Genomic DNA, 23,849 nt, shown 5'->3' on the forward strand with positions numbered 1-23,849 from the left:
CCCAGAATGGCAAAACTCGCCCGCTCCGCTTTTGGGCGCTCGTTCAACCTTCCCTTTTTGACGGCCAGGTTGAGCGACCCGTGGACGCGATCGGGATGAACGTTTGTGCAAAATAGGCTGGCAGGAATCAGCGGAATGTTCCCCCATCAAGCAACGTGCATTAGCTAACCGAGCGGTCGTTACGATCAGCCTCCGGAGATATCCAGACTACATATGCCCGGATCCTGCGGTTGGCGGAGTGCGCTGTCATCCGTCTCACCCCCCATGTTCGCCCCCTTCTCTGTGCTGGCGAACCTCGCCAACCATGCCCTGTTAATCCTTGGGTCTCCTACACAGCAGCCGCTGGAACCGCCTGCGAAGTTGGGGCACCGTCGCTTCTTTGACGTCCAGGTACGGACCCAGCCCTATATGCGGTATCACGCCTACCTGATGTTGACCGCCACAGGCACACCGCGGAGGCAGGGGCAACACGATCGAGAATACTCTACCTAGCTTTGCCTGGTAGATTCGCCACATATGTGGCCGGGCTTTCCGAGCTTATAAGATCCTTTCAGGGGTCTCATTGATGGTGCCACGACATTAGAGCTGGACAATGGCATCACGAAGGTCAGCTCGATCATATGCGGATTTCGTTGAACCACTCGGCTCAATTGATATACGTAGGATGGCGTGGTCGTGGTATGGCATGACGAGAACATGACGCCTGCGAAATGCAAGGACACAATACCTGCTGTAAGACTCAGATGGTTGATACCCAGAGTCAGGCACTGACACCAGCCTGCTCAGTTCCCGGATGACCCTGACTTTCCATACATCGGAAAGTACGTCGCGAACCTCACCCTCGCGCAGCTCAAGACACTCGACTGTGGTTCCAAGCGACAGTACGGCTACCGTAAGGCTCCGCTTTCTTCTCCGCGCGCGCCGCGAATCCGACGCGAGTCCGTGCAGCGATGCAGCTTACGTATCCCGGCACGCGTATCTCGACGCTGCAAGAGGTGTTCGAGTTTGCTGAGTGTGCCGACCCCGCGCACGGGATACTGTGGAACATCGAGTCGAAGATCAATGCGAGTCATCCGAATAGCACGATGGGCGTGCAGGACTTTGTGCAGAAGCAGCATGCGCTGTTCTCTGCGAGTCCATACGCGTCGTCGATTACGGCAAGTGGTCTATGTCAAGCTGAAGCATTTGATGTACTGACCAAGAGATGCAGTATCAGAGTTTTGATTGGAGAACCTTGATTGCGATGAAGGCAGGTCTTGCTCCTCTAGTCGTCACGACACGCATCTGACGGTTTTCTTCGACAGGAGCTGAATCCATCTATTCCAACGTCGGCACTCATAGACGAGTATGCTCATCTGTTCAAGATTGTGGAGGCATGAGTAGCGAGCTGACATTATCTCGCTCCTAGCGACACAGCGTTCACAGCAGACAACAGCACCACACCATGGCTCGCTGGAATCCGTCTAGACTCCTTCCCCGGACCTACCGTCGGCCACCAGGTCGCCCAGGCCGCACGCTCTATCCGGGCAGACATACTCTCGCCCTCCGCGCAGTCGTTCTCGAGCCCCGTCCCGGATCCGGAGATGGCGGGATATGAGGCATTTACGACGAGGGAGATGGTAGAGGAGGCGCATAGGCTAGGGATGGCTGTTAAGGTGTGGACGGTGAGTACAGAGGAAGTGTGCGTTGGTGCGGGTTCTGAGTTTATCGTGATTGCAGGTGAACCGGATGAACATCGCGGAGCAATTGTTGGATTGGAAGGTGGACGGGATCATCACCGACTGTAAGTTGGCTTCATCTGGAACAGTGGCCCAAACCAGCCGGTGTTGACACTCCGTGCAGACCCTAACGTAGTCCGCCGCTTGACGAAACAACGCGGTCTGCCTTCCGCGCCGAAGTACCCCAAACAGCGGGTGCTAACGTGTCTGGACGAGCATCTGGCGAGGCAGTCAGCTTCATAGAATCTTGAGACGAGTGAGAATCACAGCAGACGTTAGAATGTAGACATTTTTGCACTGTATGCACCAATAATTGCCCTGTAGAGTTTACCGCGTCTGTGTTGTTTCATTGCTTGACGTGTAGGGTTGAGCCTTAATTACGGCGTCATAACGGTCCCGTTGGCAGAGATTGGCACTTTGTGCTAGACAAGCTGCCTACAAAGTGGTAATTGTGTTGTTGCGTTGTCCTACATCGCACGAGAGATCATATTGTGCCGAACGGGCGGTGAAGAAAAGAACTGCAACAATGAGATGTGCTGGCAGGCCCGGGGTAAATTCGGCGTCTTTGGCGGAACGCGGTCTCGTGACCACCGCATAGTACAGTACCCCGCCGCGCGATATTCCTGCGTAAGCCAACTGAGCCTTTAGTCTGATACAGATGAGGACATCAAAGTACAGGTGCAAGAACGCGTGCTAGTCTGAGTGACGAAAGCCGTAGTAACGCGGTCCCGTGATCTGTTTGACTACAACGCGTGGCGCTGGCCATCCGCCACTTCGCCTCCCAAGACCAGCATGAACATTGCAAGGCATTCGGTGAATATTACGCGCGCACATGCTCTTTATAAAAAATTCCATCTACTCGATAATGGCGTATGTTACCTAGAACAGTTCTTACACGCCGCGTGAGATCCTACGGTCACCGTCAGCCACAAACGAGTCAATTCGGAACTGTCAACCTTTCGACCGCTTGCGTACTGGTGAACGAACGAGGCTGACACGGTGGCTATGCACTGGTGGCGAACACGCCCCCTCGCTGTATATAAACATAAACCCACTGCTTCATTTTCTTCTTTCATCTTCTCCCCCTTATTTGACTCTGCATCATTTCTTTCTTTTTTTCTTTCTTTCTTTCTACTTCTTTTCCTTTTCCTTTTCCTTTTCTTTCCTTCGCCTTTGTGTTTTGTTTCTTCGCACCCGTCTTTCCTGGCTTTCTGCGTCGATTGGGCGAGCAACATCGTACTACATCGCCGTCTCCTTCGACCTCATCGTTCGCATCTAGCGCCAAGAACTCGCCGGTTCACGTTCTCACAGACAGGTCAGCCTCCTCGGGTGACCTAGTTCTCACATCTAACCATTTCCTACAGCGCGGCGCCGCTGGGGGCGGGAGGCTGGCGCGAATCGCCGTCTCTCTGGAGGGGAGGGGTCGCGGCTCATGGGCTCTTCCCCTCGCATGCCATGGGACGTCCAAGTGTCCCGTGGGACTGTGGCAGGTCATTACTTTCTTCTCTACCTCTGTCCATCTTTTCTATTACATCATTCAAACCATGTCGAGAGGATGGGGGAGAGGGGGGGGAGGGGGATGGGAAGGGGTCTCGAGGGAGGGCCAATTCTCGCATTTATTGCGAAGTCGGTCCTGGCGTAGGCCTTTTCGTGGCCCTCGGGATAAGTACTCAGCCTGTTTGACAGGTCGGGGAAGCCAACATGCGCCTTAATTCCTTTGTTGATGATATCGCTCGGAGTTTGTGTCTTCGCGGTAAGTGCATTTTGACAGTGGTCTGCGACTTTAGTCCCCCTGAAAGTCATATATAGAAACTCTGTATGTACAGATCAGATTCTATTAATATGTCGAGTCAGTCTGGTCCATATATATTGGGCAGAGCGTCGAAAGAGATCACAAAGAACTTCAGGGAAATTACGGGCGCTTGGTCCATGTAAACGCCGGTTCCCTATTCGTCAGGCCCGCTCAAGCCCCGCGAGCGCTCGCATCGGGGAGGAACGGTATGTCCTGTGGGCGCTTGCTTCAAACTCCGCATCTATCTGCTGCTCGTCACTGCAAACCCCGTCGAGCACGACACCCCTCTGCCATGTCTGCCATCCAGCTCGCAAAAAAGGCTGTTAATCTCCCTCCGACCGTGCGCACCCTTGCGTCGGGTGTACCTGCTGCCCCTTACATCAACCTTGCCGTCCGCGAGCCTGTGGGACACGGTCACGGGCACGGGCACGCTGTTGGCCCGCGGCAGGATGTCCCTCCGAAGTGGGCGGGCAGCGTCACTGCTAGTTCATCTGCGGGTTTGATCTCTAAGAGTATGGTAAATGGTATGTAAACCGCATCATTAATAGAGCAAGCCAGATGGATTGAATATATAATGCACATTCCTAGTGCCGACCACTGGTTTCTATCAGAGGCGCCTCATCCACTCGACCGTCCCCGCCAAGGTCGAGCCGCAAGTGCCCGACTTCTCGCACTATGAGGCCAAGTCCGAGTCGACGAACCGTGGCATCGCATACCTCATGATCGGCTCGATGGGCGTGCTGACCGCGTCGGTGGCCAAATCTACGGTGACGGGCCTGCTGACGACGCTCTCCGCGTCCGCGGAGGTGCTCGCGATGGCGAAGGTCGAGATCGGAATGGCGGCGATCCCTGAGGGCAAGAACGTGATCATCAAGTGGCGCGGCAGGCCCGTGTTCATCCGCCACCGCACGCAGGACGAGATCCAGGAGGCGCGGAGCACGGACTGGAAGTCGCTGCGCGACCCGCAGTCGGACGAGTCGCGCACGAAGAAGCCGGAGTGGCTGGTCATGCTGGGTGTCTGTACCCACTTGGGTTGCGTGCCGATCGGTGAGGCGGGTGACTATGGTGGATGGTGCGTGAAAAGTGCCGTTGTGTGGCTCGCAAGCTCTCATTGACGCTGGATATGTGCTAGGTTCTGCCCCTGCCATGGTTCGCACTACGATATTTGTACGTACTCGCATTTCTTGAGCTTGTCCGTTCTGGCTAAAGGTATTCTGCAGCTGGACGTATTCGCAAGGGCCCTGCCCCCGTAAGTCATTTGTGCTCCTTCGTAGAACTGAAGCTGACGAATTGCGTCGCAGAGCAACTTGGAGATCCCTCCGTACGACCTTGACGAGGCGGACGAAAAGATTGTCGTTGGTTGATAGATGCTGCATCCACAGAACTGGACGTGTACAGCGTTATAATGGAATGCCAGATGTCGTCGGACGTGGATTGCACATTGCCTGCATGTGAGATGCTTCCGCTTATCATCCATTACTCAACGTCTGCTTGGCGCAACAATCTCGGCGCGCGCGAGTCTCATACATATCAAGGTCGTAATGTCGTGACGTCAGTGTAAGAGTAAAGTACTAAGTTCCGTCGGTGCTTCTGGCCTTCGGCTTCTAGTGCTGTCCCACAGTGTTGGATCCTGCCTCGGGACGCAGTTAGACTCAATACGAGCATGCTTCATGCGGAAGCAGCGATGTTCCGTCATATAAATACCCTTGTAAGTCCCGGGGGAGGCTCTGAAGCAAGGAGGGTGTTCTCCGTTCTGCGCATCTTGACTGTTTCGGCTCAAACCGTTCGCCAGCAATCATCGACACACAGCAATGTCAAAAGAGCCTCAGGCAGCCAGGCTAGCAGACGGCCATGATCTGGCCCTACCGGCCATACTCCTCTGTGGGGCTGAGCGCTGAGTTCTCGGCTGCTTCCAGCTTCTTCCATGAGTCAGATATTTTGCTCACGCGCTCAAAATTAGTTGGATGCTATGCTCCGGACTCTCTCGCTATCTGATCCAGGAGGGAAGTTTGGTCAAGTCCATGCGGGAGCTATATCTCTATCGTGATCGCCGTTCTGCCTGAGAGGACGCGAGCACAGAAAAGAAGGTTGCAGATGCGCATGATAGGAAGTTCGGACATGGGTCGAGGTGAGCGTGATTGTTATTTGGCCCCAACGAGCCTTGTACGTACTACCAATATCCCATCATGAACGTGGACGTCAGACATGGGCCCTGCAGTGCTTGCGAGCGAGGCGGTGACGGCGAACGGTCTCGTCGCTGCAAGCGACGTCTGGCTGAGCGTGCGGGGAACCTGGAAGCCGGCAGCGGAGATGTTCGGAGATGAGATCTGAACTGCACGTGTTTCCATCATTTTTCCCTGTCACAGCGTGTCACATGTTCAATTGCTGCGCAGGGATTGGGCAGAGCGTGACAGAGCAAGGACGGGCTGGCTAATGGGTGGAGGGCGATAAGGGCGTCCCGACCCGGAGCAGTTGGCGTCGTATCGCCCTCCGTCCACTCTTTCATCTCTCTCTCCCTCAGTACATGGCCCCGAAGCAGCCCTGCGCAAAGTACGAGTACGTCGTCACCCCCGCCGGCCCCAAGATCCTCCCCGTCGCCGACGTGCACAACAAGGATGAAGAGTCGCCCGCAGACTACAACGCTGGCGGGTATCTTCAAATCAAACTCAGAGATACTTTCAAGGACGGACGCTATGTCGTCCTCCGCAAACTCGGGTGCGTATCCTCGCGTACCTGACCCCGCACGCACTAGCCTCTACCGCGTATCTTCTTATACTGACCTGTGCATGTGATCGCGCCATCAGATGGGGACACTTCTCGACCGTCTGGCTGGTCAAGGACAACCAGTGAGTCTTTTTTGCTCTCCGTTTATGTATGCTCGATCGTCTTCGCTCCATTGTTCCCTTCATCGGGGTGCTTCCCGTGGATGATCTGTGCCAATCACGCGCGGGTCACCGGCGCTCGTGTCTGATATTGCCACCACCGCATTGGCCCTCTCGTCTCATAGCATCTCACTCCCCCTGACGCTGTCGCAATACATCATGAGTACCTCCGACATTGAGAGTCTTTGGGCCACACGTGTGCACCATGGTACGTCGTCTGGCGGAAGGCATGGTCCAGGAACGGCCGTTCTTCCCGTGGTTGCGGGGTGTGGATTGCCAGGTGACTGCTTCTTCCGCAGAAGAGGGCCTGCCATTTCACATTCATGCAACCTTTTCCGGACATCTCGGAACCTGTGAAGGAGATTTTGAGAGGTTCCTTCGAGCGGCTACCCGCGTAGTATTTACCGGATGTCAGCTTGAATTGACTGGCGCCGTCGCCAGGATGACTAGTGCTCAGGCTAGGAAGGGTAGCATGACTCGTAAATAGCTCGTCCTCGTCGCTGCGAAGCGCACGAGTGACAGCGGGATGCATGCGAAGGTTTACGTTTGCATCCGCCGGTCGTTGGTTGAGTGCCCCTTGGATCCGTTGAAACCTTTCCCCGATATCGTTCTCCATCCTCACATGATCGCTAACCATCATTCGCAGTTCCGGTCGCCATTCAGCATTGAAGGTTGTCAAGTCTGCTGGGCGTTACGCTGAAACAGCGCGTGATGAGATCAAGTTGCTGAAACAAGTGCGGGAGGAAACGCCCGAGCATCCAGGACGTGATCAGGTTGTCTCCTTCCTCGACTCGTTTAACCATCCTGGGCCAGAAGGCATCCACGTGTGCATGGTGTTCGAGCCACTCGGCGAGAACCTCCTTGCATTGATCGAACGCCACCGGAAGACGGGTGTGGCGCCGGCACTTGTGAAGGTAATTGCGAGACAGGTCCTGCTTGGCCTGGAGTATTTGCACGATGAGTGTGACCTCGTTCACACAGACATCAAGCCGGAGAACATAAGTGAGTGCCTTTATAGTTTGCATTAGGCGCCCGGATTAACTTGGGAGTTCTGGTCTTGTGCAGTGATCGCCATCCCTGACGTGGAATTGCACATTCAAGCCGAGCTATCACGCTCGCCTTCTCCCACATGTCGCAAGGTCGGTGTTCCCCGGAAGCAGCTGACTCGCACCGGCCTCGCAATCCCCCGAGTTACCATTGGTCGTGAGCGTGAACGACACGTCCAAATCTTTGACTCGCAACCATTGTCGAGCCCTTCGTCGTTGACGAGCTACAGTGCCGGTACGAGCCCCAATCTGCGGCCGGTGCTGCAAATGTCCCGGCTGGCCAGCACGCAGAGCATCCACAGCATATTGGGCGTGGGTCTAAAGAGCAAGATCAAGCAGACGTTGGCTTTGTCGTCGACCCAGCCGGACGGTTCACCTCCTGAGCTCTCGGATGGTTCGACCGTCAGCACGGACTCGGTCTTGCCAGCGAGTCTCGCGACCTCGTTCGCGAACGACACAGCGGCGACGTCGATGGCAAGCGTTACAAGTGAGGTGAACAAGTTGTTGATCGAGACGCGTTCGTGTGCGTGCGGTTGCGCTTGCATATGGAGTGAATCGACTGTGGAGAAGGAGATCAAGTTGTTAGCATCATGTCCCACTGGGCAACATGCCAAGCCGGCCAATGGGCCGTCCCTCCTCTCGCAGACAGCTCCATATAACCTCCACAATCGCAACGTCTCTCCCCTGTGCACACATGGCTCGCGTTCTCCCTCACCACAATCGACGCAACGTGCATCGTCCCCCGCGCCGTCCCTGCTTCCGCAATTACCGGTCTCGATCAAGATCGCCGACCTTGGGAACGCGACGCCCTCGCACAAGCACTACACTGAGGACATCCAGACGCGGCAATACCGCTCACCAGAGGTCATCCTCGGGCGCACAGACTGGGGCCCTACGGCAGACGTCTGGAGCGCGGCGTGTATGTTCTTCGAGCTGCTCACCGCGGAATACCTCTTCGACCCGCAGAGCCAGGGCGGCGTCTTTGGGAAGGACGATGACCACATGGCGCAGATCATTGAGCTGCTGGGCGACATCGATGCGGAGGTGAAGTTTGGCGGGCGGTTTAGCCGCGAGCTTTTTGACAGCACGGGTGAGTGTCCCTCCTTATTTGGGCCTCTGAGCCTGGGTGCTGTGCCCGCGCTCGGACGACCGGGCCTGACTGTTTATCGTTTTCCTGTGTTGCGGGCGTTTTGCTAACGGTGGCTGCGTATGATGGTGATAGGCGCGCTGCGGTATATTCGCGCCCTGAAGCCATGGCCGCTCAAGCGTGTGATGGTGGAGAAGTATAGCTGGAATGAGGAGGACGCGGAGGCGTTGTGCGAGTTCTTGGAGCCGATGCTCGTTGTCGACCATCGCAAGCGGACGCACGCACGCGACGTCAAAGACCACAAGTGGTTGGAGGTCGACTTGACAAGTCCCGAATTCTTAGGCTGGTGATGATCACATCTGCTTTCCCCTGATCTATTTTTTGGCTCTATTGGGTTCCGTCGCCAGCCTGGATTAAACTTTACGGTAATCTAACGGTATGCAAGGTAGTATTTTCACAGCGGCGGTGTAACGACCGGCCGTCTCTAATCACCACGCTCCTTCACTTCACATTGTTGTTTTCATGCCCCCATTTCGACTCACTTCCCACCATGTTGTGTCTTTATCATCAATTTTCCGAACACTGCCTTCTTATCCCGCAAGTTTGCACGATAGACTAGACAGTTCTTCCGTCCAATCCACACACTCGCATACCCGCATTCTACTTTTTGCCTTTCGTTGTTGTATTTCTTTGGGCTTGTCGCGTGCATTGGTTGCCTATATGTTACTATCCGCTTTATGCTTAAACTCACTGTCTCTGTAGTCATGTAGATCTCATAGTATCGAATAAATATCATCATTCCTCCGCTCGATGAAGATGCACGAAGGGTGAAGCGCTGACGTCCGCAGGCACAGCATTCAAGTGGCGACAGCGTAACAGCAGTAAGTAGATATCCTTAAATTCACGGAACAGCGTTTTTCATTTTTACCTTGCGACGTTGATCATAAAGAATGCCATTGGTCTCCATCACCGCAAAGGTCAGAGTCAGGGCCCTCAGCGCCAATTGTTGCCGGCGATAAGTAGGAAGTACCGATTAAACAACGATGAATCTGAAGCATCTGATCGATGCGAAGTCCACAAATGACTACACGGCCGGTCCAGTAAGTTGTTTCAACATGAACCGGTCATGTTTATATTCAATCAGCGCAAGGTCGGCCACCGACGGCTCCCACTCAACCACCTGGGATAATCGCATTGGATACTTCACCACTCCCTGCTTGCCAGCCCAGTCGAAGTCGAGGATCTTGAGACGAGCACGAGGATTGTCAGTTGCCATGATGTTTGGCAGACGAAAATCGCCGTGGACCATCTGATTGTTATGGAGGAGGTCAACTGCACGGGATAGCCTCTCCCGATGGATGGCACAGTCCATTTCAGTTGCAGCCCGACCCTTAATGTACTCCATCACAACCATTCTGCGTGGCCCGCAGCCCGCATTTGCTATTGGGTCGTCCTGCCATATGTCGTCACAGTAGTACAACTTGGGAGCGAGACCTTCTTTGGCTAGGAGTTCATGTGCGTCCTTGCCATACCGCTCGACAAATTTGACAACCACCGGCATATCTATGGCAAAGGCTTGGTTTTCTTCATCGAAGATTGCATCTGTATCATCCAGCATGGCCAAAAAGGCCGAGCAGGATGCATCGCCTGACTTGAGATATTGCTTATATTTGAAGGAGACTTTCTTATTGAAGTAAGTGAAAGAGGTCGCTAGCGGGTAGAACCGGTTTTCGAAATTGAGGAGAGCCGTTTGTCGGTATCGCTCTTGGAGAGATCGTAAACCTTCTCTCAAGGCAGCAAAGATACGTGCGACGGGTTCGATGTCAAAGTCGCTAATCAGTGGGGGAGGAGCGAGCCAGCAGAGCCGTTTGAGGAGAGGCTGAACAATTATATCAGTCGTCCAAATGGCACCGCTGATGGACATATACGGCCCCGTTAAGCCGATGAGGAAGGTTGGGCTAAAGCTACGATCGAGTAGAGGCTGCGAATATACATTAGATAGAAGTGAGAGAGGAATATAATAGACAAAGCATGCAAGATGCACCTCACGTTTGCCCCAGTACACGCGGTAATAAAATTGAGCTTGGACGATGGCGTCTCCGCTTTTCCCCAGTTCAGGTTTCTCCTCTATTATTCCAAGTGCAGCCATCTCCGGCCCCGTCTCCATTTCACAAATATGGGGGATGATGTGATCAGCTTTTGCGTCACGGATGCCGGCAGCAATGCTCTCAATGGCAGATTGAAGCATCTTTCTGAGCTGTTCGCGGTTAGATATAGAGTGTTCCTTCTCCAAATCGCGTATATGTGACGCATGCGACATGAAATGCAGTGCTGTCTTCCGCATCTCATCATCCACCAGATCCGAGCGATCAAGGTTTGCGACGAAGGTCGCAAAGATAGGATCGTATACCACAATGGGCAGTGCGAGAGTCGGTATGTGACCAATGGAAGCATAGCGGCCATCAAGGAAGGGTGTGTTTCTGTTCTGGAACTTTATGTAGTTCTTTGTTTGCGCAGCGACAGATGGGCTGGGAGTGTCGTCGATATTTTCTTTCGTTTCTCTGTATCCTATATTAACGACGTTAGTGTGAATGATAATAGATGATTTAGTGTAACGTACGCTTTACCCATGGGTGGTCGTCTGTTTCTGAATCCACATCTGCAGTGTATCTCTTCCTCTTATTCTCCAACTCTCCACGTTGATGAATTTGCGCTACAAGCAGCGGTAACATAACATTGCGTGTGTTTGCTTTGACAGGGAGTACGCAATCACAGGATTGATTGCCATAGTTCGATAGATTGTCGCAGAAGCATTCCAGGTTATAGTCGTTCTCCTTGAGAAGTTCTCGGAGCTTGTCGATATTGTGTACGTGTTCCTTCGGCTGTTTCAGGCATTGAACACATACAAGTAACACGCGAATATACATTGCGACGAACCTTCCACAAAGTAATCATGTCCTCACTTGTGTTCTTCTTTCCAGCGACGTAGCAAATGATATCATCAATGCTAACCACTTCAAGTCGGTGCTCATTCGAATCGGTAGAAGCCTCATTGTGGACCGAATAATACGGTGCTTTGAGGGTATTGGGGGATATCTCGACTCCATCACCATCCTCGGGAATTTGAATAATAGCAACATATATGCAGAGTTTGGGATTCGTCATTGAATGAGAGAGAGAAAGAGAGCAAGAAAGTGGTGTCGACTGGATAGACACCGCAGACATGAAAGCATTTGCGACCGTTACTTAATGACACGAAATTGTAATTGACTGCCTTTTTGGGAAATAAAGTTGCCTAATTAGGGCATAGTGTTGCATAGGTCACACTTTAGAACACATTTTCAGTGCATTTGCAGTGGGAATAAATGCCTTCATGCCTGCAGTGTATTGCCGCGAGGGAGCGCTTACTTCAGCATTATGTAAGCTGGTGAAAACCCTTTTCCGGTACGTGATCGCACACTTACGTAACCGATCGCAAATTCATATAGGTACATACGCCTTATAGTATCAAGACCCCCCAAACTCCCGAAGAAAGGCTGTCAAGGAGCCTGGATCCTGTTTTACCTTGCGACGGCAATGTCTCTCCCGGGTCACAATGGTGATACGATCTTACGATCATTTGGCTCAATCTGTACTTATTTGTCTTGAAAAAGAGTTTTTTGAGGTTCGCATTCGTTTACCGAACTTGTCGTGAACAGGCCATGTTCTTAACCCTAGGGCATACCGCATGAAACAGTGACTTGTACCGGGATCGACGCGCGATTCGCCCGCCATGTTGCGACTTCTCCCTTCCAAGAGACGGCGACGAATGCCAGCCTTTCATCTCCAGTGGCGCCGAGCCTCAGGATAATGATCAGATACAGTGGCTAGCTCATGAGTGAGAAGGATGATATGTCTTTGAGAACGTGGACCAACGAGGCGAGCGGTTGTGGCGAGTGAGCTCGCACGAGAAGCGCAGGGGTATCTGTTTGCCGCTAATATACGGCCACATAGTCCGGCCTTGTTCAGCCATGCGCTGGAAGTTGACCGCTGGCACTGACCGCTCGCTTGACACGACTTACCCTCGGACCAAACTGGAATCCAACGACGGTGAGAAGATACATTTGCTTGTCCACGGCGCGTAGACGTGTTCGCGGTGAATGGTGCGACAGTCGAGGGGACTTTTGACGAAGCTATACAATGCTGGCATTGAACATGGAGATACGAAGGATGGTGGTAAGGGAAGACGGGACGTGTCGCGGTGCCATGCACTGACGGGTTGGTCACGCGACCGCGTCAGACATGCATGCCTTTCTGAGAATATGACCCACGCACTGCACAGGGGACGATGAAGAGACTGAAATCGATGTGACACAATGAGAGCTTGTATCCCTCGCTGTGCTTCACGGCCAAGGGAAACACATAGTTTGCTCACCATTCAGCCTCGGCTCAAGTAGCTCCAAGCCAGCCCTCCGAGAGGACTATCCCTACGTTGCTGGTCAATCGTTATTCACCGTGGGGCGTGGCATCCATTCATATATTCATATAATTGATTCCTGAAACTTCGTTAGTGGTCAGGTAAATTTATGGCCTCTCTCAGATCGATGCTCAGTATCGATGCACCGTGACCACTTTACCTTCAGACAGTGACTTTGATGTCGGCAGCAATGCTGCTCATAGATTCCACCATAGCGTAAATATCACGATGATAGAGCCTCCCAGGATATTTCATGTGCAAATTCGGATACCAAAGATGCTGCTTACTTCACGAATCCTTGCTAGAGATTTGACGCCACATTACTCCGGCAAATGCCGGCGGAACGCGAAGTTGTCATAGACAAATTTTTGCGTGGCCTCCTGAGCGCTGGCGCAACCTCTGTCGTCAACCTCTTTGTTGACCTCCTCTTGCAGACGGCCGACACACCACACTCAAGGATTCTACCTCGCTATGGATGAACAGCCTCGCGACGTCGTGATGTCTGCTCCGAGCGAAGCCGAAGCTCCTACCGGAGGCCATCCTACCGACGCTGCTCCTGCGGCGACAAACAATGCAGATTACGTGCGCGGCGGATCTACCGTCGCGGACAGCGCAGAGGCTGTCTCTGGGGCTAAGTCCGACTCAGGCTATCATGGCGATAAACAAGTCAAGGTGCTTACCCGCTATTTTTTCCGCATTCTCTCACATCGCTAGCGCCTCTTATGCTTGCTGTCTGTTCTATCTGAACGCGCCTTGCTGCACTCCATACTAGCGCCTACGGCTCGCCAGGCCTTTCCTGATCGCTGTTATGCGTGGTGGTAACCCTGTTGGGCCGCTCAACCGTTCAACCTGATCAGCTATGGCGGTATTGTTCATCATGACGACTTCTTTGTGCATAAGTCCTCGCAGGCTCCCACCATGCGTATTAGTCGTCTTTAGTCTTGCCTGCCTACTCCACGGTTTTCTTGCTGCTTGCTTAGAGTCTTGCTTTGATCGAACTGATTAATTGCTCACGCACTCCCTCGTGTTTCCTTGATTCTGGTGGACTGGGTGTTCACTCTTCTGCCGTGCAGCCCAATAAAGTCTACATCGGTGGTCTCCCTGAACACACGCGCAAGGAAGACTTGGAGAGTTGTTTCGGCAAGATTGGCAACATCGTAAACATCGAGTTAAAGTAAGTGAACTCCGTGATTAGTTCAATCCAGAGGCGCTGACCGACAAACTGCCATGTGATCCAGAGTTGGCTATGGTTTCGTGGTATGTGATGGTGCCAGACGTCCTTGACTCGATTACTCACAGGCTGTTGTGTTAGGAATTTGACAATCGCGAAGCCGCGGAGGAAAGTGTAGCCAAATACAACGAAGGCTATTTCATGGGCAACAAGATCCGCGTTGAGTTGTCCCACGGCCGTGGCCGAACCGCCAAATACAGTAATGATCCTGGTGCATGCTTCAAATGTGGCCAGATGGGCCATTGGGCTAGGTATGTCCTTATTGGCGCGAACGTCCTACCGCTCATGGGTTGTGCACACAGAGAATGTCCCAATCACACGATAGATGGGTAAGCTCCTTAGGTACAGTCACTCGCATCACATTACTCACATTCTATAACAGACATCGTCGTCCCGGCCCCCCTAGTGATGCGCCTCTGATTGACCGGATTCAGCCTCCACGAGACTATGTACCGCCGCCGCGAGACTATCCTCCTGCACCGTATCGCGAGGACTACCGCTATATACCACCTCCGAGGGATGCCCGCTATCCCTATGACTACCCTCCTTCTGGGCGTGACTATAGGCGACCGCCCTCTCCACCTAGGGATTATCGCGACTACCCACTTCCTGTGCGTCCACCTCGTGAATATGACGACTACAGGATGAGGCCGCCTCCGCCCCCTACCCTTTCTACCGTTTCTCGCTATGAGTCCCGTCCCGGATACTATCCGCCTGAGGGTGATGCGCCGCCGCCTCCGCCGCCTAGCTATCGATATGGACCTCCTCCTCGAGACTACTACGACCGCTATGATAGAAGGACTGTCCCATCGACCGATCGTTACGCTGCGTACCCTCCGCCTCCGCCTTCCACTAGGTCTCGAACACCACCTGGCGGCCCTCCCCCGCCGCGTGCCCGCGATGACTTTGACAGGCTACCTGCTCGGTATGAAACGTCGAGTGTCTCATTTGAATAACGACTCTCATCGTTCTATCATCTTTACAGTGACTACGTGGCACCTCCTGTGGAAGGACGAGGCAGACCTGCGACTCCTCCCCCATCGTCCCGATATGCCGATTACCCTCCTGCTCGTGGTGCCAGTCCTGAGGGTCCTACTAGGTATCGGTGCGTCGCCCATAGTTGTCCTAAGGAGGCTCATCTGACTCACTTGTACAGTAGACGGCGCTCGCAGAGTCCCCCACCTCGGTCGGCTGCTGGTGGCTATGATGCACCGTATACGGGAGGTTCTGGCGGCGCGCCTTATACCGGTGGCTCTTCGGGCAGCTTCTCAGGCAATGGCTACGCCAACGGTGGCTCTGCTTCTAGAGGTTCTGGCGCAAGAGACTATCCCCCGCGTGGCGGGCGTGATGCTGGGGAACCGGGCTCTGGCTACAGCAGGCGTCCGTGAAGGATGCAATCTGATCAGAGCTGTCTACTAGTATTAATCTATTTTCGTTGCCTGTCGATGCTGAATGATCTTCTTTGTGTACTCGCCAAAATATCTCCTACGCTCCGCTTCTCCGGCGCCTGCTCTTCGTTCTACGCGTTCATCCGCTTGCTGCGTCAACCTCTCTTGCCGGCATCATCTGCTTCGGGCCGGTATGTATAAAGTACTGTACAGCGACTTTCTTGCGTATCTGTATGGAAGCGTGATAATGCTATGACGTTCCAGATGAATACCGGGCTGTCCATTTTGTTGAAGGCTTCTCGATCGGTAAGAGACGTCAGGCTGCTGTGCACTGAAGCCCACTATCTCGACACGACAGCATGAGCAGAAAGCACACGATGTGGCTGGAGAGGAATGAGGATGGCCCGATGCACTGAGTTTGGTAGGAAATCGAGTCTAGTTAGACAGTCAGGCTCAGAGTTTAGATCTTGCCGTCGTAACCGAAAGCCTGCCATTCAGTGGCTTTTCAGTGCTGTCAATCGTGGAACCAGGCTTACAATAAACTGAGGCCGGGAAGAATAGGTGCAAATGTGGGTTACATCCATGCATTGTGTCCGGCTTCCTGACTATTGAACCTTGTTGGTTTGGTGGGATCCGTACAGTGGGTATTATTCAATTTTCATTGCCCTTTTGGAGCTAAAGCGGATGAGCTTCGCTTCTTCAGTGCAGAAACACACAACGATAGATTGCCACTATAGTCTATTGGTTTGACATTCACATTCTGACATATAGCTCTACCTGATATAGACACCACCGTAGGCGGACCGTCTCATCATTCCGAACGTTGCACAAGGAGTCATTCGGCCTCCTGCCAGGAGCGTGATCATTAGCAGCTTAGGCCGCCTAAAATCGTCATGACCGTACGAATAGATGACAATTAACGTGCTGTCGAAGTCGGAGGCGATGATCGGCTCCAAGTTTACGCGATGATACGATAGTGCCGATCGTTACCAGCTGCATAAGTCAGGTTTCATAAATGTGTATTCGTACCTCCATAGGCCATGCCAGCGGCATTACGAGAAACTTGTTCCATATTCGCATAGCGGGTTCACCCGGTAATTTATCGATTAGCTTGATTGCGAAGCGGCGTGGCTGCGCCACGTGTGACAGAGGACTGGAAACATGCCGTGAGTGCTCATTCATTTGTGTTTCCATCGAGAGTAGTAGTACTACATCTCTTTCTTGATAGATCAAGGAGGGAGATTGCCCTACTGATCGGCAAGGAATCTACCAGCACCAATTGACTGACTGTTGAGCAGTCCGCTCAAAAAGTTATATCTTCACGAAGGAATCAGGCGCACTAGCGGACACGACGTGTTGAATGAACCCGGTGTTTGCATAATGAGCTCATCGTGTGGGTCGGAAATAAGCCTCCTGTAGGTGACATCTGGAATGACTGATGCGGTGATGCTAGAATACAGGCATTATAAGGATGTGGTGGGTCTCTGAGGAGCACAAATGCACAATTTATATTTCTCGTACAGATGATCCTCTGGCTTGTCCTTGAATAGTCATCACAGCATAGGTGTTGCGTGCCACCTCATCCGTTTGCACTGGACGATATTGATCGTTTATGGAAAGGCTCTCAGCAATGACCAAGTGCACAGAAGGGTGGAACGTCCACCTTTTGGCACCGAGATAATGGCAGCCCGGCCGAAATTCTGTCGGACGCCTTCTTTCCCAATTGCGGCAGTCAAGTTACCTTGGCCTTGTCAACTCCGACGGATCTCGGAAATCTGATTTCTTGTCGTCTGCGACTTCTTGATCTGTATAGCTTCCACACTTCCGACTGGAACGGAAACGCTTGTAATCTTAGCCGCCTGCGGAGTGCGTGCTTGGACTAGGAAATTGGCTAACTGAACTATCCGTCACAGTCTGCACTCCGCGTTACAGTGTCGTTCAATGCTTTCCAATCAGCAATGATGATGTCTCATTCAAGTGAGACAGTTTCAGGCGTCCTGCTGTGGCGTTGTCCTGTACCGAAGCTCCGGTACTTGAGACCTCCCCTTGGTATCATCATAGACCATTCGATGACAAGTCCGGCCGGAGACGGATTGAATTGCTTTCCGCAATGATGCTTAACGCTGGGACGTCCGCTAGCGTCGAAGTATTGCATGAGTGTTGACGATAGAGCGTTGAGGCCATGCCGCAAGAGGTGCATCGGGTTGTCGACTTTCAAATAGTCGGTCGTGCAGCATGTTTTCACTTCCACTGAGTCGCAAAACCAGAACAGGACGATGAAAGGAAACAAATCCGATGTTTCATCATTCACGAAGTTAGTACTGCAATTTATTGCCTATAATGAAATCAGCGCATACGGGTTGGTAAATGCCAGATGAGGTGCTGGTCGGGAGCTCGATCGTGGATCTCAGATGTACGATGACTCACGTACATCTCCGAACGGGATCTCATCTGATGCCTCGTTTCCACATTGCGCGACAGATGTGCTGGCACCGCTTGACCTTGTGGATTATTTGTGTACGGAATATGTTTAAGCGGTTCGCAGACATGGGCTCCGCATTGACCCTCAAGGCCTCAAGGTAGCTCAAGGCCTCACCCCCATTGCATATTTTCTGCATGATGGAAACTGTAGTGAGAACGTCAGCCATCTCCATTCCTCAATGAATCGAGCGCTCATGCGATGCCATCCCAAGGATCGTGTTTCAAGGCAAAATCAAGAAAGGAAACTCTGTTGGTGGAAATTAAGGCGATGAATGGCGGCTGATAGGTGCCATGGTGCTGCTCTAAACAAGCGCGGTTCGAGTCTTTGACTCGGACTGCTGCGCTCAACACTCGACGCTCACTTCCGCGTTCACCCCATCGCCGCCCTAGTCTCCCGTGGGCAGACGAGACAATTCCTTCAACCTCCGCGGGCTCCGGATATCCTTGTCTGACGCCGCCCCGGCTTCGTGAGACGATGAGATTTACCTTCGACTTTGCGGCGCGACACGTCTGGTCGTCACTGCTCGCCGTGCGCTCAGTGGTGTCGCAACTTGGACTCTGAACGTTTTACAGAGGCTTGTGAAGTTACCGGACGTAGAGCTACGAGGAGAGCAGCCAACGTAGGTGGTTCTTCGTAAGCCAATTACCACATCGATTTTCCCGGCACAGGCTAGCACGGCTCTACAATGCATATCTCCGCAGGAAGCGGTTTGGTATCTATCCATTGCATGTTGCGAAAGCCCGAGATGGCCTTTCTCGGGGCCGATTTGCACAGCTCCCCGGAAGTGCACGCGGTGCATGCTATGAATGAGAACCATGTCTGACAGGGCGGTATGTGTACCTGTACACTCTGTTGAAATACAGCAGATGCATCGGGAGCCTCCATGCGCACATCAGGCCGCCCAAGAATGTGCGACTTGTCGTACAACGGATCGGTGAAAGGCCTCCACCTCCAGATGATGATCCGGGCAGAATATAGGATGCGTGTCTACTGTTTATGCTCACCGATCTTAGTTAGACCTTGGGTCGCTGCATGTGCGCATGGCAGCCTGGGAATGGTCATACTGTTTTGACGTGATGCTTTTGTTTACTCGGTGATTCTTGCGGAGGAATTAACACGGCTCTGGCGGAATCTGCTTCCAATCATGGGCCTCGATGCGTTCGTTTCCCGGGACTCGCCTACCTATCGTTGGGCGGGAATTAGGCCATGCTACGAAACAGGTCGAAACTCAATCGTCGGCTGCGCGACATTTATCAGATGTGTAGGACGAACAGCCTCTGACGAGAGCGCACTCAACAGGAGTGATTGTCTGCAAGAGGGCGCACCGTACCACCCGGACAGGGAGTTTCACTATTAGTGAGTTGATCGTCGACATCATACATAAGGAGAGACAAAGGCAGACGAGCGAACACCTCCACTTTCGAACGTGGTGTATCAAATCTCCGCCAACACCGTAAGCACCATGGGTCAGCATGCTTCTCTCTGCACTCCTCATGGTGAAACTGACGTTTCATTTGCCCGTGCTTAGTCATTGCTATAACTGCCAAACTGTCGCACTTCACGAGAGTATTTGGTCAAACAGAGGGACTCAGTCTCTCGTCGAGTGCGGCGCTCATTACACTGTTTCTGCTCGTCTTCCTGTACTTGCGCCGTGCAGCGACGACCCGAAAGGTGCCCCTTCCTCCAGGCCCACCAGGTATGTCAGGGTTAATATTTACGCGTGCTATGCGTTTATTTTTCCCAGGCTTGCCGTTCTTTGGTAACCTGTTTCAGCTCAACCACGAATCCTGGCATATCTTTACTGAATGGAAGAAGATCTATGGTAGGTGTCTTCAAGCTCAAGCAGGGTGTCGATCATGGTCTCATACACCCTAGGACCTATCGTTTATCTCAACATTGGCGGCCAGCCCGTGGTCGTCTTGAACACACACAAGGTTGCTGGTGACCTCCTCGATCGTCGTGCAATCAACTACTCAGTATGGTGCCACCTTACTGTCATCTCGTCATTACTAATCCCTTCGTAGGATCGTCCCCGTCTCGTCGTCGCTGGGGAAATCTTGACCAGAGGCATCATGCTTGGCCTCACGCGGTACGGAGATGTGTAAGCGTCCCTTGTATTCTGCTATTTCTACCGTCACTCATGCAGTTCTAGCTGGAGGCGGATGCGCCGCGCGTGTCATGAAGCGCTCAATCCCGGCGTTGCTAGTAATTACCACCAGTCTCAGCAGGCCGAGGCCGTCCTCCTTGCGTATGGAATCATGAAGCAGCCTGACCTATGGTTCCATCACCTTCGCAGGTGAGCGTACAAATAACTATATTTTCCTCATACTATTCTGATATCAACTTCACCGATAGAGTAGCCGCATCTACCATCACTTCCATGCTCTACGACATGCCGCCCCTGGAATCACCGACTGATCCGTCGATCGCCAATATCAACAACATGGCCGCAAGGATCACGAAATCTTCCTATCCAGTACGTGTCTTTGTACAAATGATAGCCGGTGAACTGACTAGTTCGCAGGGAACCCACCTCGTTGAATTCTTTACATTCTTGGAGTACCTGCCAAAGTCGCTCGCAAAATGGAAGAGAGAGGCGGACGAGTGGTACCAACGTTACACCGTCGGATTCGAGAAGTCCTACGAAGTGATTCATGACCGTGTGGTACGTCTACTTGTCCATGCTTTCCCAGCGAGTAGCTCAATCGTCTCTTGATCAGATGGCGGGGGAGGAGCAGCGACCGAGCTTCTGCGCGACTCTCGCAGAGACGCAGTCTCGTCACCATCTCTCCAATAAGGAGGCATCTTGGCTCGCAGCGACTATGTAGTACGTCACTAACTGTCCATTGGATGAGTCTTTGTGACGCTCAACGTTTATTTCAGCATCGCCGGGTCAGAGACGGTGAGCCGTCACACTACGGAATGCCATATGTACTGAATATATTCGCAGACCTCCAGCTGCTTGTCTTGGTTCATGCTGTGCATGATAGCTTTCCGTGACGCACAAGCCAAAGGTTGTCCTTTTGGTGACCTGCTCTGATTGTGTTGTTGATCTTCTTATTTTGGTTGCAGCGGCTAAAGAGATTGAGGAGGTCATCGGACATTCACGATTGCCTAGCTTTGCTGATTGGGATCATTTGTCAGTCTCTGATCTCGTACATCTCGGGTATGTACTGACACGTTTGCTTCGTGTATCGATTAAGGCCTTATGTTCGCGCTTTGCTCAAAGAAGTCTTGAGGTTCGTTGTTGCTAGGTGTTTCGCTCGTTGTCGTCTGCTTCTGATTTATCACCGGCAGATGGCACACTGTCGACCCTCTAGGGCTTCCTCACGCATCTGTTGAGGTAAGATCACTCCCAGTCGCTACTTCGTTCATACCTCACGGTACCCGCCGGCAGGATGACTATTATGAGGGATACTTCATTCCGAAGGGCACGATATGCATTCCCAACGTCTGGGCAATGAACAGGGATCCTGACATCTACGGCCCTAATGCACATCTGTTCAGGCCTGAGCGACATCTGGACGAACATAACCGCCTCAACCCCTCTCCTGCGGACACCAAAGACGAAGGCCACGTAACCTACGGCTTTGGGCGCAGGTGATCCGCGTTGCCATACTAGACTTGTACGAACCTAAGCTGATGTTGGTGTCAACGCAGGATCTGTGTAGGACGACATGTCGCTAACTACTCGCTCTTCATTGATATCGCTACCATTCTCTGGGCCCTCAAACTTGAGCCGGAGAGAGATGCCGAAGGCAACTACATCGAACCGGACGTTGTCAGCATTGTCAGTGACGGATTGGTCGTGTACGTCCCCTCGTGCGAAACATGCATGCGCCTTTGGATTTGACTTTCTTTTTCAGTCGACCAGCTCCCTTCAATATTGTTACCTCTCTTCGATTCCCCGAAGCCGAAAATATGCTAGCCAACACACGGGAGGAGATCCTGCAAGCCCATTCTTAACTTCGCTACCGTTGATGTGTCCCGACGTCTTGAACTCTAGTTTCTCGTAACATAACAATAAACTACAATGCACGTGCTGTAAGGCGGATACGTGATGGGTCAGTTTCCATAGATGCATATCTATAGCAGGCAGTGGTCGGCGCGCTGCATAATGTGCAACACGCATTACATGTGTGAACATTGCGGTCTGCGTGGATAATAAAATCAGTTCTCCACTCGGTTATGTGCAACCGTCGGACGGATGTTGCTACTCAACGTGATCAGCGTAAGGTTACACGTCCCAGACAAATGGGCGGTGCATCTTAATGCCACAATTTGAAGATACGGTCCCCGAGACTTTTCGCTTCATCAAAATAGGCAATCCTTTTATTAACGATCCAAGTGCATATAAATTTCCCAGATCTGTTCAACTTTCGGGTACTTATCCAGAAGGACAGGTAAGGGCCTTCACCACGACCGACTTTTGGCTCCGAACGCATATAGTTGATGCTGTCTCGAGACTTGATCTCGCCTCCCGGCATGAATGACAGCGTATAATAGAAACGCGACTCAGTAGAAACGCGACTCAGAAACAGAATGACCAAACAGGAAAGAAATCTAAAAACAAATAGCTGGGCAGGGATGATCTTTGTGGGGCCCCACAGACGCGCCATGGTGAAATTGAGCGATTTTTCACTGCGCTTTGCAAATTAGGGCTGCGTGGTTAGCGCCGCGGACCGTGGAAATAGTATCGTAGAAGTATCGGCTGCTCCAAGCCCCTGAAGTAGGACCAATTCCTGCTCATCGCAGGTCAATTGTCACACAATGCCGTAAGCAAGAGTGATGACAAGCCAAGTATTCTGTCCACTTGTTCGCGATCGACGTCGTTAATCGCTTTCGAATGTCGGCGGCGTGATCTCGTCATGTCCTGGTTTTTGCACCAAAGCGGGAGCATATTCCTTGGAGTAGCATAGCAGCGACGAATGACTGGGAAGGACCGCACATTGCGTTCTTCGAATAGCCAAGCAAGGGGGGAAGAGAACTATGACGTCCTCCGAGCCGCCTCGATGCTCCCGTGCGGCGCACTAGTTGTAGTGCATCCAGTGTAGATGGTATTTCGCGGAATGCATACCCGCCGCACACAATTACCTCGTAGTCATGCATGCCAACTCGAGCTTGGACTCGAGCTTGATCCAACAGCCGAGCTCCATGTTCCTCGTCGCACGGATCATGCATCATGGTTCATGAGGGGCGCAGGCACTGATATCAGTCTGATGGGGCCACATGAACATCGACATGGGAGACAGCCAGTATCCGAAGAGAAGTGGCAGAAAGAGGAAGGTGTACGCGGCACACGTTTCATGATGCATTGAGTGCGTTGAGTTCTATCTGCGATCGCGATCGGCGGTCATATGAAGATGAAATAGATATTTACCCGGAAACCAAGCTGGCGTTCGAGCATATTGTGGCTGTATGTAAGCTGCTGTAAGTGTTTTTTCTGGAGATGTATATGCCGTCGGAGGTTGACATCATATGCTGATGGCTGTCGTTTGTTTGTCCGATATCCTGCAAGCGATCGTGAATAGGATGATATTCGAATCCGGTACTGCTAGGTAAAGAACGCCGGGATGCACATACGGATCGCTCAAGATGCAATATGTCTGTGAAGCTTGCGTAAAAGAAACAGAAGTCGACGTAGCTTTGGAGAAATGATCGCAGAAGACCCCGTTGCTTAGGCAGCTTAGAACGTTCGTGTTCAAACAACCGGAGTTCGGACTTCAAAACGTGGGCACAAGTACGAGTGCGACAATCATGTTATAGG

At 52.4% G+C, this 23,849-nt stretch overlaps 7 protein-coding genes across 7 annotated transcripts; 5 read left to right on the plus strand and 2 right to left on the minus strand.

Annotated features, from left to right (window-relative positions):
• Window positions 1-264: 264 nt before the first annotated feature.
• Window positions 265-1,961, plus strand: LAESUDRAFT_737004 (PLC-like phosphodiesterase; the record flags this gene model as incomplete). Its single annotated transcript, XM_040910748.1, has 11 exons — window positions 265-390; window positions 446-501; window positions 555-606; window positions 664-732; window positions 787-892; window positions 949-1,157; window positions 1,211-1,249; window positions 1,305-1,345; window positions 1,409-1,664; window positions 1,720-1,783; window positions 1,843-1,961. The coding sequence occupies 11 exons, from the start codon at window positions 265-267 to the stop codon at window positions 1,959-1,961; spliced, it is 1,137 nt and encodes a 378-aa protein (XP_040764015.1).
• A 1,787-nt stretch (window positions 1,962-3,748) lies between these two features.
• On the plus strand, window positions 3,749-4,874 carry LAESUDRAFT_700622 (ubiquinol-cytochrome c reductase iron-sulfur subunit; the record flags this gene model as incomplete). The annotated part of the gene is made up of 5 exons (XM_040906418.1): window positions 3,749-4,034; window positions 4,099-4,603; window positions 4,643-4,677; window positions 4,731-4,759; window positions 4,812-4,874. The coding sequence occupies exons 1-5, from the start codon at window positions 3,803-3,805 to the stop codon at window positions 4,872-4,874; spliced, it is 864 nt and encodes a 287-aa protein (XP_040764016.1). The 5' UTR covers window positions 3,749-3,802.
• Window positions 4,875-5,782: 908 nt separating this feature from the next.
• On the plus strand, window positions 5,783-9,338 carry LAESUDRAFT_726103 (kinase-like protein). Its single transcript, XM_040908960.1, has 5 exons — window positions 5,783-6,225; window positions 6,315-6,356; window positions 7,039-7,394; window positions 7,458-8,528; window positions 8,661-9,338. The coding sequence occupies exons 1-5, from the start codon at window positions 6,035-6,037 to the stop codon at window positions 8,873-8,875; spliced, it is 1,875 nt and encodes a 624-aa protein (XP_040764017.1). The 5' UTR covers window positions 5,783-6,034; the 3' UTR covers window positions 8,876-9,338.
• Window positions 9,309-11,728, minus strand: LAESUDRAFT_700627 (uncharacterized protein). The gene is made up of 4 exons (XM_040906419.1): window positions 11,463-11,728; window positions 11,146-11,407; window positions 10,570-11,093; window positions 9,309-10,506 (listed from the first exon to the last, which is right to left on the minus strand). The coding sequence occupies exons 1-4, from the start codon at window positions 11,688-11,690 to the stop codon at window positions 9,610-9,612; spliced, it is 1,911 nt and encodes a 636-aa protein (XP_040764018.1). The 5' UTR covers window positions 11,691-11,728; the 3' UTR covers window positions 9,309-9,609.
• A 1,651-nt stretch (window positions 11,729-13,379) lies between these two features.
• LAESUDRAFT_726108 (uncharacterized protein) lies at window positions 13,380-15,864 on the plus strand. Its single transcript, XM_040908961.1, has 8 exons — window positions 13,380-13,653; window positions 14,055-14,155; window positions 14,220-14,238; window positions 14,294-14,463; window positions 14,515-14,541; window positions 14,595-15,137; window positions 15,198-15,317; window positions 15,369-15,864. Exons 1-8 carry the CDS (start codon window positions 13,453-13,455, stop codon window positions 15,598-15,600), a joined length of 1,413 nt encoding a protein of 470 aa, XP_040764019.1. The 5' UTR covers window positions 13,380-13,452; the 3' UTR covers window positions 15,601-15,864.
• Window positions 15,865-17,569: 1,705 nt separating this feature from the next.
• LAESUDRAFT_750101 (uncharacterized protein) lies at window positions 17,570-18,986 on the minus strand (the record flags this gene model as incomplete). Its single annotated transcript, XM_040911594.1, has 3 exons — window positions 18,568-18,986; window positions 18,028-18,101; window positions 17,570-17,850 (listed from the first exon to the last, which is right to left on the minus strand). The coding sequence occupies exons 1-3, from the start codon at window positions 18,897-18,899 to the stop codon at window positions 17,570-17,572; spliced, it is 687 nt and encodes a 228-aa protein (XP_040764020.1). The 5' UTR covers window positions 18,900-18,986.
• An 821-nt stretch (window positions 18,987-19,807) lies between these two features.
• LAESUDRAFT_653864 (cytochrome P450) lies at window positions 19,808-22,048 on the plus strand (the record flags this gene model as incomplete). The annotated part of the gene is made up of 15 exons (XM_040904450.1): window positions 19,808-19,904; window positions 19,958-20,058; window positions 20,107-20,183; window positions 20,235-20,378; window positions 20,438-20,558; window positions 20,607-20,747; window positions 20,803-20,909; window positions 20,966-20,984; window positions 21,033-21,096; window positions 21,155-21,221; window positions 21,286-21,321; window positions 21,380-21,425; window positions 21,480-21,682; window positions 21,743-21,892; window positions 21,949-22,048. 15 exons carry the CDS (start codon window positions 19,808-19,810, stop codon window positions 22,046-22,048), a joined length of 1,473 nt encoding a protein of 490 aa, XP_040764021.1.
• Window positions 22,049-23,849: the final 1,801 nt, after the last annotated feature.

Source organism: Laetiporus sulphureus, assembly GCF_001632365.1.
Source record: "Laetiporus sulphureus 93-53 unplaced genomic scaffold LAESUscaffold_21, whole genome shotgun sequence".
Taxonomy (NCBI): Eukaryota; Fungi; Basidiomycota; class Agaricomycetes; order Polyporales; family Laetiporaceae; genus Laetiporus; species Laetiporus sulphureus.